Source organism: Diadema antillarum, unplaced genomic scaffold (assembly GCF_040938485.1).
Source record: "Diadema antillarum isolate AM-2024a unplaced genomic scaffold, OU_Dant_1.0 seq00000513_RagTag, whole genome shotgun sequence".
NCBI lineage: Eukaryota > Metazoa > Echinodermata > Echinoidea > Diadematoida > Diadematidae > Diadema > Diadema antillarum.
Window position 1 is genome coordinate 139,505 of NW_027271467.1, and position 22,364 is coordinate 161,868.

The 22,364-nt window shown below is 38.8% G+C and overlaps 1 protein-coding gene across 1 annotated transcript in view; it reads right to left on the reverse strand.

Annotated features, from left to right (window-relative positions):
• Positions 1 to 10,172, reverse strand: part of LOC139734214 (uncharacterized) — a 33,529-nt gene extending 23,357 nt beyond the window's left edge. Inside the window, exons 1-2 of the mRNA XM_071645017.1 lie at positions 8,198 to 10,172; positions 72 to 173 (exon numbers count right to left, since the gene is read on the reverse strand). Of these exons, the coding sequence (XP_071501118.1) occupies positions 72 to 173; positions 8,198 to 10,055 (1,960 nt within the window). The 5' untranslated portion in view covers positions 10,056 to 10,172. The remainder of the gene's footprint in view (positions 1 to 71; positions 174 to 8,197) is intronic.
• Between the last annotated feature and the right edge of the window lie 12,192 nt (positions 10,173 to 22,364).

Genomic DNA, 22,364 nt, shown 5'->3' on the forward strand with positions numbered 1-22,364 from the left:
GCACAATCATGTATACATTTCATTTTGTGATACCGATGAGAATCAAAATGAATTTAGTTTATTGTACTTACCACAGGAGCAGCACGTAAAGCAGGCAGTATGGTACAGATTACCCATGGCTTGACATGCCTGACCTGCACCTGTCACTTTCTCTCCACATTTCACACAATAACCTGTAGTCATGGACAAAGAGATCAATTACAACTGATTAATAGAATATCATTCAAAGTACCATTATTCCAGGCATTTGTTGTTGTTTTACTGTGATGAATGCATTTTGCAGAGGATCTGTTTTCATGTTTTCCTCATATTACACTAGTGTAGTGTGTGCCCAGAAAAGATTTCATACTTCCAAAATCTCTGAGCTTGAAAAGAATAGCTATAGTTGAAGATTTGTGCATTAAAAATGATGCGATTAAAGGTGTTAATACATGTAGCATATATCTTCACTTTGTCAAATTCCATATTCTTATTAAAGGACAAGTTCACCTTCATGAACATAAGGATTGAGAAAATGTAGCAACATTAGTAGAACACATCATTGAAAGTTTGAGGAAAATCGGACAATCCGTTCAAAAGTTATGAATTTTTGTAGTTTTTGTGCAGTAACCGCTAGATGAGAAGACTACTGCAGTGTACGATGTCACATGCGTACAACAATATAAGGAAAATATAAAGAGAATTTCACAAAATTTCATCTATTGAAAAAAGTACACATTCCCTTGTCTCGTTACCGACATATGTTATGGGTAATATCATTCCCCCTGCCTTTATAAAGAGGCAAGTCAAATGCTCTTTTATTGTGTGAAAAAAAGTGAAAATATGTTGAATTTTCTTTACATTTTCTTTATTCTTGCGGTCGGCTACACGTCACTTCCGGTTGACTGGAGTGAAAACAAACAGCTTGCACGTGCTAAGCCTGCATATGCTATGCATAATGCGCATACTGCATGCTGTGCCTGCATGTGCGACGCATTTTATGTGCAACTCTACGCAGACATGGGGACTGTTTTTCATTACTAGTATTCATTTTGTCATTTATTCATGAGATACATACATCATGTCTTGCCAGCAATATTCTAAAAATCTGGATCCTGTCGATCAATCGGTCGGATCCCGGTATTTTGCCAAGTTGAAGGCAGCCGGACTGGACCTGTGCCCGTATGAAATCGCGGCAGGACTCTGGATCAACGACCCGAAAATGGCCAGATGTGCTGTAGAACCTCATTGAGTAGGCCCTACCCCGATATCTACGTTTACTTAGTACCTCATAGAAACTTCAGGTAGGTCTATAGGCCTATATAACGTTAGTACTGTAGTAGGCTTAAGGTAGGGCCTAATTTAGGGTAGGCCTAGTCTAGGGCCTAATCCTGCTGCCCGCACAGCTACAGTAGTACAGCTTGTGCTCGCGGGGCGCCCCGGCAGAAAACACGTACAGCGTTACCCCTCCAGGCTCACGCGACTGTTTGTTTTCACTCCATCGCTATCCATGACCCCGTGACACGCAAAATACCCGGATGTCCGACCATGAGAATACTGTTGTACTCATATGACATCACAAGCTGTAGTAGTCTCCTCGTCCAGCAGTTCCAACACAAAAATTTCAAAAATTCATAACTTTTGCATCGATTGTCCAATTTTCCTCAAACTTTCACTGATGTGTTCTACTTATATTGCTGCATTCTCTCAATCCTTATGTTTATGAAGGTGAACTTGCCCTTTAATTGAAATGCAATGCCTTTCGATCCTCATGCTGACTCCAAGCAAAATCAGTATGTAATGGTAGCATTTTCATCAAATTGATCATAAAATACCGAAGTTATGGAACTAAATAAGGTTTGCGTGTCTTGGTAGCAGTGATATTGGTTTTAACTGTGAGCAAAAATTAGATGAGGCTTGAAAGAAAGATGTTATTCAGAGGTGTGAAGGCTCAGGTTTGAGTTTCTTCAGTTTGTCTCCCTCTACAAATGATAAATTTGTTAAGATCGCAACTGATGATCTGTAAATTAACAAACATGTCGGAAAAAAGGAAAGGGAAAAAAAGGAAAAAAGGTTCCTTTTTTCCGACATGTTTATTAATTTACAGATCAGCAGTTGCGATCTTAACAAATTTTCATTTGTAGAGGGAGACAAACTGAAGAAACTCAAACCTTTAGATGAGGCTTGTCATTGCCAGATAAAACACCTAGCGACCTACTTGGTTTTAAAACTCTGTAACTTTTGTTGGTCATAATTGGGGGCTTCTAAAATAAGAAAAAAAAAGATAACTCATTGGATTATGCAATTAGCCAGGGTCATTGCTATGTCAGTGCCAGAGCTACCAAGTCTCACGCATTTTGCGTGAGACTCAAGCATTTAGGGGCCGTCTCACGATCTCACGCATGGCACCCATTTTTCTCACGCATCGGGCGAAGTCTGCAACTTGGGCCTATAATAATGAGCATAGCTCAAAATATTAAAGTGATAGTTGCAACTGAAGGTATATTTTCCTTTTGTCTTTCAAAATAAGTAAAAATAGTCACTTAAGTATGCACCTGATCGCACCATTAAGATCTAAAAATTGAAAAAAGCTCCCTACCGTGGGAGGCCACAGGGGAGAAGACCCCTCCCACACCCTCGCTCGCACGCATATTCGCCAGCCGAGATGCCGAGTCATGAAAATCTCACTCATAAAATTTTTTTGAACTTGACATTCCTGCAGTGCATGTACATCAACTGTTGGCAGGCATAATAAAGCCTACCCCCGAATATCACCTAAACTGAACAGGTGTATAGTTTATTCACAACAATATTATTCAAGTCAATTCTTGTCAATGATTACAGCTACTGCATCCCTCTGCCAATAAAATTGATCATTACTCTATTATCATAACAAAACAAACTTTTCTCTACATGAATTTTGTAATTATTGTTCAAAGGAAATTCAGTAAACACTAATGTGCAGGTAAATGTGAGATTTGCATCAATTGATATGACATTATGACAGAATGCACATACATTGTAAGTTGCATATCATGGATGAAATTGAAAATACAGTACTCTCCGCATAATCAGGTAGGCTCGGGCAGAGCGTTTCTTACCCAATTAAGCGAAGTACCCGATTAACAGAAGAACACGTCTCATTCACATTGGACACACACAATGTGTATGTAAATGCATTGTACACTGCACCAGGCACCTACACTGTATCACGCGTGCTTGTAAGGCACATTCGGAGCGCAAGTGAAGTGTGTTGAACTCCTGTCTGTCTGTGCAATTGTGAGTGCCAGTTACATGTGTAGTATTCGTTTACGTGTGGCAAGTCGGTACTGGTACATGTGTTTTCATTTTTAATCACTCCCCAAGTGATCGTCTTCTTTGCTTAAGCAGAGAATGCCATTAGCCGTGGAAAATTTGACATTCATGATTTCTTAATCTGCGATAAAATGTGGGTAGAAATTAGATTAGAAGAAAATTATCTACCCATTTATGCGGAGAGGCAACCCAATTATCAGGTAATTTTAATGTGCATTGGAACTGATTTTGACATTACTACCCAATCAAACGGAGTACCCGTTTAAGCGATACCCGATTATGCGGAGAGTACTGTAATAATATCCTAGTTCCACAGAGAAAGACCCCCCCCCCCAAAAAAAAAAGTTACCATATAGAACAAAATAAAATGCAACATATAACAAGAACCCCATGTTCTTACTAGACTCAAACACACACATACAGTGTATAGACATTATAAAATATCGACCATACTTGTATTTCTAGCAAGGTTGTAACACCTTGCTGTGGTTTTGGTGGTTTCTAGAGTGTTTTTGTATACAGACTCACACAGAGAGCCTCAAAAGGGAAAATCAGGAAGCTTGCTGTTCACTACTGCGACAATTCTGACCTACGAGTATGGGGCCATTTCAATGATTGTTTCCCAAATCTCAACACACTATCTGCGTATATCCAAGGTGATTCTACTGTAATCTGTACAGTTTGCGAGGAGAACAACCCCCTCCACCCTGAGAAAAGCTCCACTGAGGTGACACAAAACAAAATTGATTAACTGCTTGACTGCCCACTAACAGATTCTTGTACAATAGTTATGTGGGGAATGAATGGTCTGATTGTTTGGCCCTGGAGTCAGCTCAAAAAAGGGTCTATTTTCAATACACTGCAAGAGCCAGCCCAACTCACAAAGAGTGTGAGTGCAGGGAGTAATGAGCAGTGTTGCAAATGAGTACAGCATACACCCACCCCATTGAGGATACATCATGGTGTGTATTGCTGTTCCCACACATCTACCCCCTGCCTCTCCATGGCAATAACACAACTGCAAATGGAGAATGTACTCTTTTAGCATACTAGTACATGTTGTATTTCTAGTATACCTCAGCGAAGGCATGAACAAGTTTTAACTATATTTTAATGTGCCATCTCCTTTTCATGTGCATGGTGTCTATGGCTTCTCTGAAATAAAAGAGACAGGAAATTATATTGATTTCATTAGTTTACCAGGTAAAAAATGCTACAGAAGATATATTTGTGTACAATTATAGCATGTATATCACATTGATAAAAAAAATATATTATTTGCAAACCTAAGAAATTTCTGTTGTTCATATGTGATATACATGTAATATGTATATTCACATATTTAACACATGGATACATTTGCTTTCATCTATTCATTAGAATATTATACGAATAATTTATGAGTTGTGAGTGCATAGGGCACGAATATCGCACGAGGCGCGAGATGAGCCACTGGTCTATTCAACAAGGCGCGTAGCGCCGCGTTGAATAGACCAGTGGCGAATCTCGCGCCGAGTGCGGTATTACGTGCCCCAATGCACGAACAAAATCATAAATTATTCGTTTTATACAACACCTTGTCCACAATCACAATACAAAATTAGTGACCGCCAACTCAGGAAGGCCCAAAAATAAATGTAACAATTAGGCAGAGAATTGTAAACCACCCTGTGTACTGCTTTCAAACACTCGTCATGATTCGACCACACAGTCACAGGAATCACGAACTCCGCAGGGTCTATACCCATTCTACGCTAACGTTAGATCGAGTTAGGCCTGACTGTTAGGTCGATCTGAGATGTCGGTAGATCTAGTAGTAGGTCTAGACTTTGTCTATTTCCGAAAATGATTTTGTATAAAAACACAGAAAAATAATCAAATTACGGTTTCTCAACTTGAAATGAAGTCTTGATGTTGGGATCACTGTAGTCCACGTAGCAGATCAGAGTCAAAAGTAAAAACACAGCAGTACCGCTAGGTGTATACACGCCGCGATACATGCAACTAGCTAGGTAAAGTAACTGCGCGTATACGTTAACGTTGCAGTACTCCGCCGCGCCTGGTCTGTGAGACTTACCGGCAGCGCAGCGCAGCCGGCCAGCACGTACACTGTACAATGTAGTTTGCTGGCGCTTTGCTACGGGTGTGAGCCACAGAACTCTGTGAGCGGCCATGCATTAGTAGCCCCCCGCGAAGCCGTGCTATAGTACCTTCGAGCCGTGCTATAGGCCCATGCCAGGGGCCTATTGTATGGCTGTCACTCTCAATGAGTTTGATAGGTATTTTCTATTGAATGTCATGTGACATGTTCTTGGCCAATCACAATTCGACATCATTCTGAGGTGTTGTATAAAATGTACTATTATACAGTAAACCTTAAGTTGCTGTTGTTGTTATTTTCATTTGAAGGTAATACTAGTTGCCTAACTTGTGATCTAAGTTTGAGGAGTTCTCTCTTACAAGTCACATTGTATCTCCGAGGAAAACTCATTTTGTGTCCACAAAACTAATGACTGCTGAATCACAGAATCCAGATATCCTTACTAATTAACTACAAAACTTTGATCACTTTTCTGCTAGAACTTGCAGTGCCTGAAAATATGAGTATTAAAAGGTTTGTGGGCAAAAATGATAGTCATGTTTGATACAGAGAATCTTAATGTTCATTGTTACTACAGAGATAACACTGCCATCAACATAGTTCATATACAGTTTTGTACCACACTTTCATCCATATATCGTCATCGGTCATCCGAACCGTCATATATGCAATTTTCGCGTAAGAATGACAATTCGAGATAATCGCGTTTGAAGTTAACCCATTTTTTCGATCATGATTGCTATACCTTTATGTCTGCCATTTGCAATTATTTTTGTAATACGTAAGAGTTTAATTCTTACTCTAAAGTGTGATGTATTCATCTAACTGTATTGCTAGGAATTATGTGAGAAATCGCAAGAGATCTACATACTGTATGTTTTTTCGGTTTGCAAAGACCATTGCCGTTTACCATGTATACGACAGTTTTGCTGACTGCGCGCACTGTACTTGTGGTTAACGAACCGTCATACTTGTATATATCAAAAGATTACGCGCAAAGTCAATGCGTCTGATATACGACGGTTCGTTGACCGTACGCACTGTGTTTGCGGTCATCTGAACTGTCGTATGTGCGAGAGGACTGTGTATTGCTGTATTTTAACACACAGACCTATGGGGAAATGAACAAAATGAAATGACATTACTCTATAAAAGTGGTAATTACACCAAAATTACATCAAGTTACAAACTGAAAATTTCAGAGTATACATTGTACATTGTATATAACGGAATGTCCACTATCGAAATGACTGAAAATCTGAAAATCAAAAATTTGACCGAAAATCGGGGTACACGACAGTTCCGAAGACTGCCGACAATATAATACCCGTTATTCCTTGAGAAAAAAAAACAAAAAACCCTTAAATATACCTATTGATACGCAATCTTATGAACTGCAGGATCTCAACATTTCCCAGTATTACTTGATCACTAAAAGGCAAACATCGAAACACTGAATGTTTGCTATTTCTTGGTAACTGTTGCTTCCCTTGTTGTTTGCCATTGCTCAGTTATCCCTCTAGTTTTATACTCCTTTCAGTTGCAGTTTTACACCAAGCAAGATTTGATATCTCCAAATGTCACAATGTTCTGCAGTAATGACAATGCTTGATTATATGATATAACAAGATATGAATACCAAACATGAGGTTAATGCATATTGTAAATATTCTCAGTAGTTTCTAGCATATAGGCCTTATCATTTTTGGGCTCTTCATGTTCATCTGTAAATTAGTAGAGTAAGATTTGTGAAGTAAGTATTATCTTTCATTTCTGGTCTAGACCTACTTACAATGTACACTTTTTCTTTTCCACTTACTGGTATACAGTCAACCTTGCTTAAGATGACCTCGCATAAGTCAAATAATCACCTATGTTAAAGGTCTTTTCAAGTCCTCTTCTCTGTATATTTTATTTATTTTAATCTCCCATAAGTCAAATTTTCTCTATAAAAGTTGAAGCTATTTCTGACTTAGGCAAGGTTGACTGTATCCGAGTCTTATTTGATCTAATTAAGGAAGTGTTTCAGAGCAGGAGATGGTACAATGTAGGTGATGAGCTTAGGAGATGCCTTGTGTACAAACTGTAAAAATAAAGTTCACCTTCAACGGAACTTTCACACTATATAACCATCCACAGCCTAGACATACGGAGAGCGATTTTCCTTCCTGAATGACTTGATTGAATATTACTCCACTGGTTGTTGTTGTTGTTGCTTGAAGGCACATCATTCTAGGTTGGATATTTACACCTTCATCTATGTCAATTAATTCACTTTCAAGCAGTAATCTTTAAGAAAGAAAATGCAATTAAGCAATTACACATTCTGGCACAGGGAGCAGTCTGCTCACATACAGTGTATGGGGGTAGCTTGGCATCCTTTATACATTCGCATACACCTACTAGTGGCTGTGTTAGGTAGTAGTTTTGTAGTGTTGTATAAGGTGGTATTAAATGTGGCATCCTTTTTTATACAAATGTTCTACTTGACATCTTCAACATTTATTTCTGTAACTGCTTAAATGAAATATTGTGTACAGTAAGTGTGATAAATGTGTCTAAATGTCACGATTGCCATGGCACAATATTTCATTCCAGCAGTTACAGAAATAAATTGCTGAAGATGTCAAAAATACAGGGAGCTGAACATTAGCCTTATCCTTATCTTTCTCTGTAATCTACCTAATGTCATAAAATATCTTAACATTTGTACAGTAACTTGCACAATCTCATTTGATATCAACAAAAACATTAAAAGAGACAATGACACATGACTTGGCTGCAGCAGTATTGCTTCCATACCAAATTCTTCTCCTTCGGGATGCTCCTCCAGTTCTTTTTCTAGCTGCTGCGTCAATTCTTCCAGTTTCTTCTCCGCTTCCGATGGTCCCTTGGCTTTGGGTGGAACCACTTCGTAGCGCAGGAGGGGGTTTCGTAATCGTTCACTGCTGGGATTCGACAGAGCACTGTGTCCGGAGCTCGTCTTGGGCCTGACACTGGCCTGTGGCTGTGACTGTTTGTTGTAGCCAGAACTGACGACAATTGAGTTTTGTGTGGGAGTTGCAGGAGTAGCAAGGGAAGGCGTCCTGGCTGCAACTCCGGCATCATACCCTCCCTCTGGCCGCGGCATGCTGTAACTGCTGGACTTGACACTCTGCGGCTGTGGACGTGCGCTTTGTGACATGTCACCCTGCTCCGTGGCATGTGACTGGGCAGCCCATAGATCCTGGTAGTCTGTGGCAACACGAGATGGTGGAAAATTCTGCTCGCTCGAGCTTGAGTTTGAGCGGATTTTTGGGGCAGGGAGATAATTCTCAACGTGGTGATGTGCAGAGTATATGTCAGGTGACACAGCTTGGTCTCTACTTACAGAAGCAGAATGATAATGTTGCTGTCGAGAAGATCTTTGTGACAATTTCCGCTCTGACCCGTGACCCCCCTGATTTCTACTTCCATGTGAAGAAGCAGTGTCTCCAGAACTGTTACTTGATATAGACGATCGCTTTGAACCGGCGGGTGAACCTCTTGGTCCAGAAGAAGACAAGCTGGAAGAGCGATACTGGTTATAACCAGGTGGGTATGGAACTTCTCGATGGCTCGTCAAAGACGGATCTCTCCTCTTGTCGTCGACAATATCGCCTCCCAAACTTAGCTCATGATTAGACAGGGACGTTCCCGTTGTGTGCGTCGCCTGCAGTCCCCCGACGCCGCTGTAACCACCGCTGCTGGCACTAGCACTGATATGGTCTCGCGCTTCTTGTTGTACAGGCCTATGCGATGGAGAAACCAAATCATCGGTGATCCATGTAGATCGCGCTTCTAGTCTCGTCTGTGAGGAATTTCTCGAAATCAGCGACCTGTCATGCAAGTCTTTGCCACTAAACTTTGACTCCAAGGGTGAAGGATCATACACAGATGTCGATGTTTTCCCTTCGTTCGCTCCAAAATTACGACTTTTCGGCTGATGATCGGTGACTAATGTCGGAGGTATTTCGGTGCTAGTGACAGAAAGTCTTTCGTTCGCTTGCGGATTGGCCGCCGCATTTGACCTCACAATCCCATATTTGGATTCTTGGCTGTATGGCGGGTAACTAGACTTGACATTGGAAGGCGACTGCCCTGCATTAAAACTGTTCCTACTCTCCACTTTGGAACCAGGTGGTGGGCTATCCCAGTTATGGCGATCGAATTGTCCGAGCGACGAATGTCCGTTGTGATTGCGGTCATTCATTTCATTGGCGAAACCCTTCGATCCCGCTGTGTGTTTGCCTAATGCTACACTGCTCATACTCCGTCTTTCCTCCTCAAGATCCAAAAATCCAGCATTGCCATCCATGATTTCATAATCTCCAGCCCCAAAACCAATATTCTCAGCTCCAACTGGTTGTCCAATCCTTCCTCGATATTGATGGTTTCCATAAAATCCATCACTTGCTAACATCACATCAGTAGATGAGGGAAGATGCCCATGTCGGAGGTCCACTCCTCTGTTATTGGCTGCATATTTTTCAGATGGATATCCGTGTAATTTTTCCTTATGAGCTGGATTGACAGTTCCCATTTGACCGTTTGAATTGTGGAGTTTAAAGTTTTGCATCAGATGGGTTGTTTCGTCGCGAAAATGCTTGTCATTCCCGTCGTAATTTAACCACGATTCCATGATCCTAAAACTTTGTTTCTCTCCCAAGCATTCCCACTGCGGGAGATATACCACCTATCTCCCACGCTTTTTCCGCAACATCAGGCACTGCAGCGCTACTGCAATAGTCGACTGATACCACCACGCCGTCGTGCGTCCAGTGTGTGTGAAAACCGTCTTGTTTCCTCCTCCGAAATACACCTGTTCGCATGGCATGTCAGTCGCTGCGCCCGTCCTCCTCCACTTTGTCATGGCGCGTGGGCGGATGAATACGGATAAACAACAACACGGACTCAGTGATATGGAATTTCAACCAAGCTGAGGGAGGACATTTTACTGAATAGCTAAACATAATTTATTCAAGTTTGGAAACAATCTTATTGTAACCGAGAGCGTCACAGTCAAATATGGAGAAAAAAATCTTTCCCATTTCGGTGCTATGTTTTCTCCTGATTCCAGTGCGTATTGATACCAATCTCCTGTTTGGTTCAGTGCACTTTGGTCAGGGTGCTTGCGGGAAAAACCTCAATCAATGACTGGACAGAGAGGAAAACAGTAAACAAAGCGCGATACATGAAAACCCTTTTATCGGCGAGTTGTTTACCGCTGAAGTTTACATGGGCGGCAATGCACTAATGTAAAGTTACTGCGAAGAGGAAAGAGGGAGGGGGTCCTTGATTCATTCAGATACCAAAATTGAGGAGGTAAAAGACATGCAGATAATTTGATTATCATGTGGAATACACTATTCTTGTAGGTATATACAGTAGTCCCCAGCGAATACTACATCTTGTCGCATGCGAAGTCACAGTTCAAACTTTCCAAACTCATTGCTCTATCATCTGAGAGGCGTGGGACTAAGCCTCATACACACAAAAATGTATGCCCTTTTGGTCAACGGATCGATACTTGGTCAGTCGCTGGGTTCACAGTGTGTCACCGACCCAAACAGCCTCACTAATGACCGTGTTTAGATCTTAAGTTGCTATTTGTACAACAACAACAAATCTATTATCTATTTCAACCTTGTTATTCGCTTAATCTGGCGTTGTTCTATACGCAAGGTTGGAAAAACAGAATACAAGTGTTCGACAATTAAAACAATATTGGAAAAAGCAGAAATTGCGTCCACAAAAATAACACACGCATTATAAAAAGTAAGATCAGGGAGGTACCACCTCCCTGGTAAGATATAGCTTAACAACACTTCATGCCAGGTGTTTTTTTTTTTTCCAACTGATTGTCCTACTTTAACGTGTTAATTTCTATAGTGAACAAAAACAATAGCATTGCATCGCTTGATGAGGATATTCCATGTATTGAGTGGATAGATAGATAGATATAGATATAGATAGATAGACAGATAGATAGATAGATAGATAAAGAACAGATAGATAGATAGATAAAGAACAGATAGATAGATAGATAGATAGATATATAGATATGAGTCTATTTTGTAGCTGGATATTGACGGATAAGAAGTTCATATAGGGACTCTCTTAGAGAGTTATAGTTACAAAACTGACCATAGATAGATAAGTTGGTAGGCAAGCAAGCTGGTATAAGATTAAAGAAGAAATTTACTCCAAATGTCTAGCAATTTCATAACATATAAATTCCCTGCAGAAGAGCGAAAAATGAGTAAAATTGGATAAGAAATAAGGAAGTTATGACATTTTGAAACACTTATTGACCAGTCGATATCCAGTTGATAATGTCATGCTCTCGCAATTTCTTATTCATTTCATATAAAGAAATGACAAAGATCTCATAGTTCAGCTATATGAATATACAAATTGCCTGAAAACCTAACACAAAATAAAAAAGAACAAAATGCTAACTCTGATAAATTTTGGTATGGAATTATGCTATTACCTGTATTAGCTACCTGCAACAATATTTTTCGAATTTCATATACATAACATACATGAAAAATTGTGAGGGCATGACATCATTAACTCGCTCATTTGAATATTCATGACTGGTCAGTATAGAAATTATAAAATGTCACATCTTCCTTATTTCTTATCCGTTGTTTTGTTTTGTTTTGGGGGGTCATTTTCGGACCACTATGTATTTTTTTTCCCTCTTTCTTTTCAGCTTAATTCATTTTGGGGTGGGTTTCCTCTTTCAGAAATTATAGTGGTTTGAAAACACTCAGAGACACACTCAAAGAAACACACATACACACACGTATATACACTGAACCACACAAGTTAATTATATAAAAACTCGCCTTGTCTGTCCTCGTGTGGCATGAAATTACACGCATTTGTAACTGCCGTGATAATCTATTCGTGTGGCATGAAATTACACGCATTTGTAACTGCCGCGATAATCTATTTAGTCCGAGTCCGGGGTGAAGTGTCTGTTCTTTCCACTTCCCGTCTCAATAGCTCACCTTTATTGTGCGTCAGAGCCAATTGTGCTCCTGTCGCTTTTCTGGAATAATCTATACTTGTGTCGCTGACATCAAAGGCATTCACGCACTATTCCAAGTTTAGGTTGGCGTTGACAAAAAGTGGAAAGTATTTAAAAAAATGAAAATATAAAATGCCCCCAACCCTCCCTCCATAAAAAAGCGATATGCTAAATATCACATATTCTATATTACCGAACAGTGATCTTGGGCAAAGTCATACAAGCTATAATTGGAATAGGTGTTATAGGAATGGTATATTAATTTTATGGTTGAGATGGGGATTCAGATTAAAATCTTTGCGAGATAGTCAGAAATCACTTATATTAAGGCAACATCTATGAGGAACTAAAAGTTTATTTGATGAAAATCGGTTTTGAAATGGCCGAGATCTCCAAGAACAAAGTAAAACTAAGTGGTCCTATGATGTAAGGTGGGTTTCTATATATCTCTCAAAAAGTTAAAACCTGAATCCCAATCTCAACCAAAACTATACCATCCCTTTGATACAGGGGAATAAAAGGGCCCTATTGCACGGTAACTTACATGGTAACTTTACAAAACGGTAATTCTGGAGTCTAACCACACAATAGCAACACTACTCCATGTCAATCAAAGCCCAAACATCTCTGTAATGGCGGCTATCGTCGATTGCAGAGTTACCATTAATTGTATAAAGTTACAAAAGTTAATCATGTTTATGCAGCGGGGACAAGATTTGTAAACAAGCTATATAGCCATCTGGAGATTAGCGATTCATTATGAATCACACCTCACTTTGATGTAAGATTTTGACCGATATTGCTCCTCCGTGAAAGGATGAAAGTTTTTGCCATTCCAAAACTTTCTTTGTTTCTCTAAAAACGTTCACCCATTCGTCTCTTTTAATATGTTACTATTACTGATGGTTACAGTAAATGCCATATGACTATATGAAGCCAATTCCCCCCTCTCAGGCTATAACTGCACGGAAAGTGGTAACGCTTCCACGTCCAATATTGGAATATAAATGACATATTTCAATCGTTATAAAGTCAGCGCAACGTTCTCTATTAATTGTGTATACATATCCATTGACTGGGAATTGTGTTTGATACTTGGTTTGTATGTGTGTTGCTTCTAGTGTGTGTTTTATTTTCTTTGTTTTGTTTTGTTTTCCTTTTACACGAAACGTTCATTCTCTGTTAATTGCAAGACTTCTTAACCGAATTATATAAAGCGTTTTAGTGGTGACACTTTGACAAAAGTATAATTGTTATCAAAGGTTTGACGGGTAGCACTAGAGAAAAAAATGAAAAAGAAAGAAAAATCCCCAAATATTTCCCCAAACTGGACGGCAATAACGAGTGTGAGACATACGCTTTTTCAGACTATAGCTTTGGGGAGAAAAACAAACAAACAAACAAAGCAGATGTATGGCCGAATATACAATTTATGACCAGCAATTATGAGAAATGAGAGAATTTAACTCGTTTTCCCACATGATAAACATGGTGTACACCATGTCACGTGAGCAACGTGTAACTCAGTTGATATATATAATGAAAGAGAAGCACAAAATAGCCACAGGTGAACAAAAAAATATATATATATTCAGTACACATTTAGTAAATCAATAAAGTCTAACATTATTGGTACAACTCATTACCTGAATATCTAAAGGGCACTAAGTCTTCATTCATTTTTAGGTCGTTTATGAAATGAAATTTCAATGTCAATTTCAAGATTTGTTCATTCTCATCTTGCTCGTTATTTCATGTTCTATGTGATGTAAGCATTGCCGGAAACTTATACCATTCGCTACTATTCTCTTTGGAGTGTTTCTCTCCGCCCCTCCCCCCCCCCCTTCTTTCTCTCTGACAAGTATACTGGGTATTTCTGTACATTCCCACAACCCGTTCTCCGCCACTCGTAAATGATCTGTAGGGTCATCCAGTCACACCAACATACCACCGCACAATTCAACAAAACCAGCAAGTTGTAGTGGTCTGAATTTGCAAAATATCTGGTTGCTTACAAGCTATTTGCCAACCAGATACGTTTTGCCAGATCTTTTTACATGGTTGCATGATATGTGCACATGTACATCGAGTGAATGCAGTAATATTATAGTAGGACGCATGCATCACCGGAGAAAGTTTAACGAAACTGGACCGTCCGTTCAAAAAATTAGGCATTCTTAACCCTTCAGCAACTGAAGATTCTTTACATAATATTGCATATGGTACAACAATATTGCTCTCATTTCGACAACTTTCTAAGTGATGTAAACTAGCTCACTGCCGTGTTTACTTTTGTGTAATCGCAGTGTATAAGTTATGTTAATTTGAAAGCCCATAACGATTTTACCAAGAGAATGGCGTGTTACGGAAACTTATTTTGATATACACTGATTTTGCTGACATTTGATCTCTTTCAAATTACATAATTATACACTCTATATATGAAAACAAAAAAGAAATGGTAAAGCAAAAACTATGCAGAAAAAACGGACAGACGTAATAAGACGGGCGGTTTCAGGCGTTTCAGTTACTAATGGGTAAAAGTTTAAGAAAATTCCTCAAAGCTTCATTTTCTTTAGAAATTATGCATTCCCTTGAATTGTCGCTGATATTATGTTCTAAGTACGACTTATTAGTCCACTGATTTCTGAAAGATGTAAGTCAAGTGCTCTTTCATTGTGTCAGAAAAGTTAAAACATGTTAAATTTTCTTTGCGGCTTATACCTTTAAATCGTTTTCCACATGACGTCAAAGAGTGTTGTAGTATTCTCATCCAGTGACGGTTGCATAAAAAACTTTAATAAAAATTCATAACTTTTGGACGGATAATCCAATTTTTCTTTAAAAATCCACTCCAAAATGTTATCAATTTCATAAGAAAGAGTAAAAATTCCCTGCATAACAGTGCAAAAATGATCAAAATTGAACAAGAAATAAGGAAGTTATGACATTCTCAAATTTCTTTTTTTTTTCCTTCGGAAAACACTTCTTGATCAGTCGTTATGAATATTCAAATCAGCAAGTTGATGATGTCATGCTCTCACAATTTCTTACTCATTTCATATACAAAAATGACAAGTCTTTCATTTCAGCTGTATAGATAAAAAACTTGGCTCTAAACCACCCGAAATATTTTTGGTATGGGAGTATGCTTATACTTGTATTAGCTTCAAATAAAAATTTTTCCAAATTTCATACAATTATACAACATAATACATGGAAAATTGGGAGGGCATGACATCATCAACTCGCTCATTTGAATGTTCATAAGAACTGATCAAGAAATGTTTTCCGGAAAAATATGTGAAATTTTAAAATGTCATTCGTCCTTATTTCTTATCCAATCTTTGTCACTTTGGAACGTTCTATGAGGAAATTTATCTCTTTCTTGTCGAGTCTTTCTATATAGGGGGGTGGATTTAATCTTCAAACTTTCACTGATATATTCTATAAATGTTGCTGCATTCACCGAATCCACATATATATCTTTTGGCTGGGGTAGACGCAAATTATTAAATAAGATGGTGATTGCTCCACCTTTTCCTGAACATAGCTTCTCCACACATAGATAAACTGAAGTGTGATAAAAAAAGAAACACCTACATGTATCCAATGGCCCAAATTCACAAAGGTGGTACAATTGAAACAATGGTTTAAACCATGGACAGTTTGTATGGAGTGCCAGGTGTTGCATGGCCTATTTCGTTACAAAATCAGCCATTTCGTTGAGGAAATGATCATTTTGTAACAAAATGACAACATTTCGTTGACGAAATGATCACTGCATTAACGAAACGAAAATTTCATCGACAAAATGACCGACGAAATGACTGATTTTGTAACGAAATAGGCCATGCGACACTTGGCGCCCCGTACAAATTGTCGATGGTTTAAACCATGGTTTCAATTGTACCACCTTCGTGAATTCGGGCCAATAAGTTTACATTGGTCTGTCTGTCCTTCCATCATTCTCCTCCTCTACCTGACATTATATAGATGATGACTGACGGGGGAGGGAACATACTGAATGTTCCACCCAAAGGGTTTGAAATGCTATTGAGGGACTTATAGCCTCCCGAAATAGCATTTCAAACCCTGAGGATGGAACGTTTGGTACATGTTCCCGACAACAAAAGTCATCATCTGCTATATTATATGGATTAGTCAAATACAAAGTGTACGTCAAATACGTCAACGTCAACGTCAACAACCAGCACACAACAATGCACTCGATCGCTATGCAGAGCCAAATTCACTGTGCGCATGCGCGCGTGGTCCTAGGCCTTCTGTCATTTGTTATGTGAAAATGTTTTCCCATGGGACAACATTACAAAAATGTTCGCCCACGGGTGAACACAACGAATGTGCCTCCATCACGTGACTGTGTTTAGCCAATCACTAACCAGTATTTGACTAACCCATTTAATATAAAATACTGTAATGTAGCAGTTCTGTAATGTATCATTTATCTACACAACCAACACACCACAATAACCACATATCCAGTGTGTCATTTGTTATTCAAAGCATTTTAATAATGCTCGCCGAGTTACTCCACCTGCAGCATGATCTGCAAGTACATATACAAGGTAAAAATCAAGATACAGTACATTCTTTGAACTTCAATACACACCAAACTTCTTCGCTTGGCTGATTACAAGTATGGGATAAAAGACATTTTGGGTTGATGGCACCTTGTTTTCCTGGCATGTGAACAGACTTTGGTTTCATGTTAAAACAAACAAATGAATTTAAAAAAAAAGAAGAAAAGTGCTATGGAATGTAAGGAATATAAAAACTAGACTATCCTAAAATTCATCCTAATATATTCAGGCAATTAATATTAAAAATATCATTTTTACCATTTGTCAACAAGACATAATGCTTGTCAATTAATACTTCTACATCTACATTTAGTATAATTCTGAGTCTTAAAAATGTCTGCATTGCTGAACCACTTTATTCTCTTCTAGAAAAATATGTATATAACATGTATATAGAATATTTAAAATAAAACGAATAAAACTTGATAATCACCAGCTGCTAGTGAGTTCATACACCATGGCCCTTTACCAGAAAGTTAAATAATTCTTAAGAAAGAAGTTAAGTAAACAGCAAGTGCCACGTTGCAATAACACAATCTCATGCGGACTGTAAAATAGTGGTTAAGACTCAAAGCATCCTCATATACAATTGATCAAACTATTTTTACTGGAAATCACTACATAGAACATTGGCCAACCTCTCCTGATTTCAAAATGCATTTGCATGTTAAACAATCCAATACACATATACGCACATGTGTATGGCTGCATAGAAATCATTGATACAGTGTATTTAATTACAGTACTGCATGATGAATAAAAAACATGACTTACTAAATGGATGTTGCTCTAGTCTCGAGATCATTAAAAATCTGAAGAGTTTCTCATATCTTCCCAGAACAATTTGAGTTCCCTTTGAAGATCAAGTAATTGATTTTGTATTGTGTTAATTTTGACTTGAGCCACTAACAACAAAATTTTGTCCAAAGTGTGCAGTCATTCCCAACTGTACCATCCCTCTATCTCCTCTTCCCACTTCCTCCAAAGACAATGCACATGTCAGTCATTATTCCTTTCTCTCTTTTATGCTGTGTGTAAGATTTTTCATGCCCTTTGAGCACTCGGACTGAGTGGTAAAGGGTATTATAAATACTCTCATTATTATTTTTATTATTATCAAATCATACTAATATAATAAGTGCACTGACGTTCAGTGGAATGCGTGAATAAGAGAGTGAAGGAGCACTGCCAGTGATGTTTGACTGGTCTGTTGACAGCCTCCAACCCTACTTGAAGAGCATCATGAGTAAGCAAGCTAAAAAAGGCCAAAAAAACTCTTGGCTTTGATTCTACAGCGGCAAGACAGTAGCAAAGTATTGGCCATACTCAATCAATGCTCAAGCATTGAAGTGCAAGCATACTGTTAAAAGCCATGGCATGCATAGTTCCTAAAGTGAGCGAGTCAGCCCTCTTCTAAATACACTGAGGAAAAAACAGAAAGAACAAAAAAGGAAGAACAAATTGAAAGTAAACTGAATAAAGTGCCTTGCTTATGAGAACTACCCCTTCTGCCAGACGACTGTTGGACCTTGGACCTTGAGAGTGAAAGTCCTCAGTTATATCCACTGAGACATAGCAGCTTCCTTATATTCTAAAACAAAAGATCCAAGACCAAACTATATAACTCTTCGTCAATGATATCTCCTGTGATTATAATAGTTGGCGTCCATGACTGCATCACTTTAAAGCGCAAAGGTGCAAACTGCCCGTTTTTCTTATGTAGGACCTGTCAACTGACATTGTCTTGTTATGAAGTGATACAAAATGTGGGAAGTGAACCACTTCCTAAATATTGTCGATACAGTCAACCTCGTTTAAGTTGAATCCAAAGGGAATGCAAAAATCTTTCGACTTACAGTAAAAGTGGGTATTTTTGCGTGAGTAATTTTTCCCGCTTGACCAGGTGAGATGAATTTTTGTGTTTTTGATTCTGCGGAATCAGGACATTAACTACTGGAACATATGGCATGCAAAAATATTTGCATGCTTTTATCCACATTGTGAAAATTTCCACTTTTACAGCACATGAATTTGACTTCCGCAATTGAATGAATGCAGTTGATATCCTTTTGGGTAGAATTTTTCCTCCCCAATTTCTAGAGTAGTGGGAGGTGGCCCTAGGTGAGGTTTACTGTATTACCAATTTTGTCTACTTAGTATTCATCATCATGATATGCCTCAGCAACATGTTCGCACCTACATAATATCTGAATTCAGACACTAAATGTAACAGAGAACATCATATGTCATCGTTCACTGTACCCTTCAAAACAATATACACAAATTATAAAGCATCATGCAGAACTTCTAAAAAACGACGCTGATCAATGCATTCCCAATGCATTTGAGTGCATGAAAATACCTCTCGCTGTCACAAGCCTGCAAAGTCCATAGACAATATGTAGATGAGCTTACATATACAACAAAAGTCATGTCTTATGATAATCTCTTAGAATCATAACAGTATACGCTCTTTGTGATAAAATGATTTTTTTTTTTTTTTGCAATGAAAACGAACAAACATAGTACAGAAAAAAAGGAACACTACTGAATTTTAGAAGTGTATTCTTGTGAGGTCTGTGCTGTTCAAGGACTCTTGAAACAAAATGGCAGCATGGATGAAAAAACATCTGACCCGTCATGGCAGACACCAAGAACAACAAAACTTTTCTCTTTTTCATGTCCTCCGCGCAAGTCCATTCCATTCCAATTTTTGTGCTATTCCATGATTAAAGTGACACAACACCTTTTGGGCTTGGAACTCATTTTGAAAGACTTTAGACTTTACCTTAAGTGTGTTTCTTAATGACCTAAGATAAAGCAAAGACGACGACATAGATACCAATAACATACAGAAATTGTTACGCAATCATTCATTAAGCAAAAATAACCATAAAAACTGGCAAACAACCATGCATGTTACGGAGATGGATATGTGTGACTTAGGGCCACCACACAATACACGATCAGACTGTCTGGGTCTTAAGACCAGTCGTACGACCGGACACCGCACACTATACGACCGAACCTTACGAGTAGGCTTATGACTGTAAAGCGCGCGCAGTGCGCACTGCGTGCGCTTGCATTATACTGCATTGTGAATGGCTGAAAGCCTACGACCGGTCGTAGAAATTCAACATGTCAAATCTCTATGACTGGCGCTAAGACCCAGTCGTACGACTGGAAACTGGCAAGACTGTGACGTCACACTTCTAGTCTTAAGGTCTTAAGACTGGTGAATCGGGGCAAAATTGCGTAGTGTGCGGCGGGCTTTACACCACGAAGCAATCAAGTTAATAAGATATAGCCCTTTGAGTGTTATTGTTAAAACGTCAGCCTTGCATCTATTCTATAGGAACAATGTAAAAGATTAAAATGGTACAGATGCTATAGTTTAACAGTATCACATGAACAAATATAAACTACATGTATCACATTTATCTGCTACAGACACCAACTGGTCTAAAAAAAATGAGAACCAGAAGTAACACCATTCCCTCTTTCGCACATCTGAGTTAATTCACCAGAAACTTTTTTCTTTATTTAGTTTTGACCTTGTTTTGTTTGTTTGCGTGCTTGTCACTTTTTTTTTTGGCTGAAGATGAAAATTGATGATTGAGAAAGACTTGCATACCCTTTCTGATACGTCGTATCCCAAATTGGTGATGTAAAGTGAGATCATGCAAGCGCTACACTAAATACTGTCTATTTTGGGGAGAAGCTCTACATGGCTAGGGCAGCTGTAAATTTTTTGTTCAAGACCAGCCATGATATTTTGAAAGCTAGAGATGCTACCTATACAGGGAAACACGGTTATAACAAGGTGGCCAGGACCACTGGTTTTTATCTAGTGGTAACTGTAACCTTGTCATCAACATAAAAAAGAGATCAGCAAAAATGAACAGTAATGCAAAATAGAGACCGCTAAATTTCCCTTATTCAATGCAGAGCCTCATTGTACGTGAGGTCATTAAACAGGGTTTGATGTTTAATTTAATGGCACTGGTTAAAAGGCAATTGTTTAGCTTAATGGAATTTTCCTGTTCACTACTTCAAACATACATTTAGGATCCATCTATCAAGCATAATTCTTTTTGTACATAAATTACAAGTCTCTGGAGGCAAGCATAAAGTTGCATACTGTAAACGTGGAAATTTTCGCGGTACATTAATTTTCGCAGATTTCGCGGTACGTTCGGCTAGCGCGAATTCAAAAACGGGCGAATACATCTTCGCAATTTTCTATGCACATTTTGAACGGCCTGAATTGTGTGCGCTTCGTCGATGATACAGCTACGTAGTACAGACATATTTACGCATATAGCAGTATCATCGCACGCACCGCACGCACCGAGCCCATGGCCGATTGCTACATCCCCGCGACTACAGTACTAGTACTAGTACTACAGTACATGTATCGAGTAAAATACACATGTACTACGTAGTTGAGCGCTTGTACTCGCACTCGCGCCGCTCGCTACGTCGCTTATCGTACGCTGGCATCGCTGGATGAAAATAGAGACTGTGTATTAACCCGCTGCGGAGCGCGAATTTAAGAACCCGCGAATATGTTTTCGAGCCGCTCAGCGCGAAAAATTAATCGCGCGAAAATATTGACGTTTACAGTATTTGAATCTAAACCACTGTCCAATGTAACAGTGTCATCCTTGCTCATATCAAAATCAATAGTTGCTCTATAGGTCTATATGATATTTGCCTGTATGACATGATTGTTACATGACTCAAGCTCTAATCCATCTGTTCACTTGGCAGTTCCAAAAATTCCAGACATATGATCTATTTGTGCATTTGAAATGGACAATCTGATGTGCACTGGCATGGCACATAGATCCTGAGGTACACTACTATGAGGTAAGCGGTTACATATTCTAGCACGTTCTAACACTAACGCAAGACATTTTCTCCTCCTCCCTCACTTGCAACAGAGTTTTCAGGATCACATCTGTAGAAAGCCTTTGAAATGTACAACTAAGGCTTATCCTTTGTCACAACAAGAGCCTGCTAATTATTTTCCTTTCTTGCTGTCATAGAGAGGTGATTCTAACACCACTATAATGCCGGTGCATGTTGCTGAAACATGCCACCATGTACATGCAGTGGAAGAAAAGAAACCAGAATAACCATCACTACAACAAAAGCAGAACAGAACTTAATCTAAGTTTGATGGCAACAGAAGTAGCACCATACTAATTGAAACTTTGAAAAGGAAAAAAAAAAGGTGAATGAACAGGAAGACACAAATTACAGGAGAAGGAACAAAAAACACTGGGATAAAACAACACAG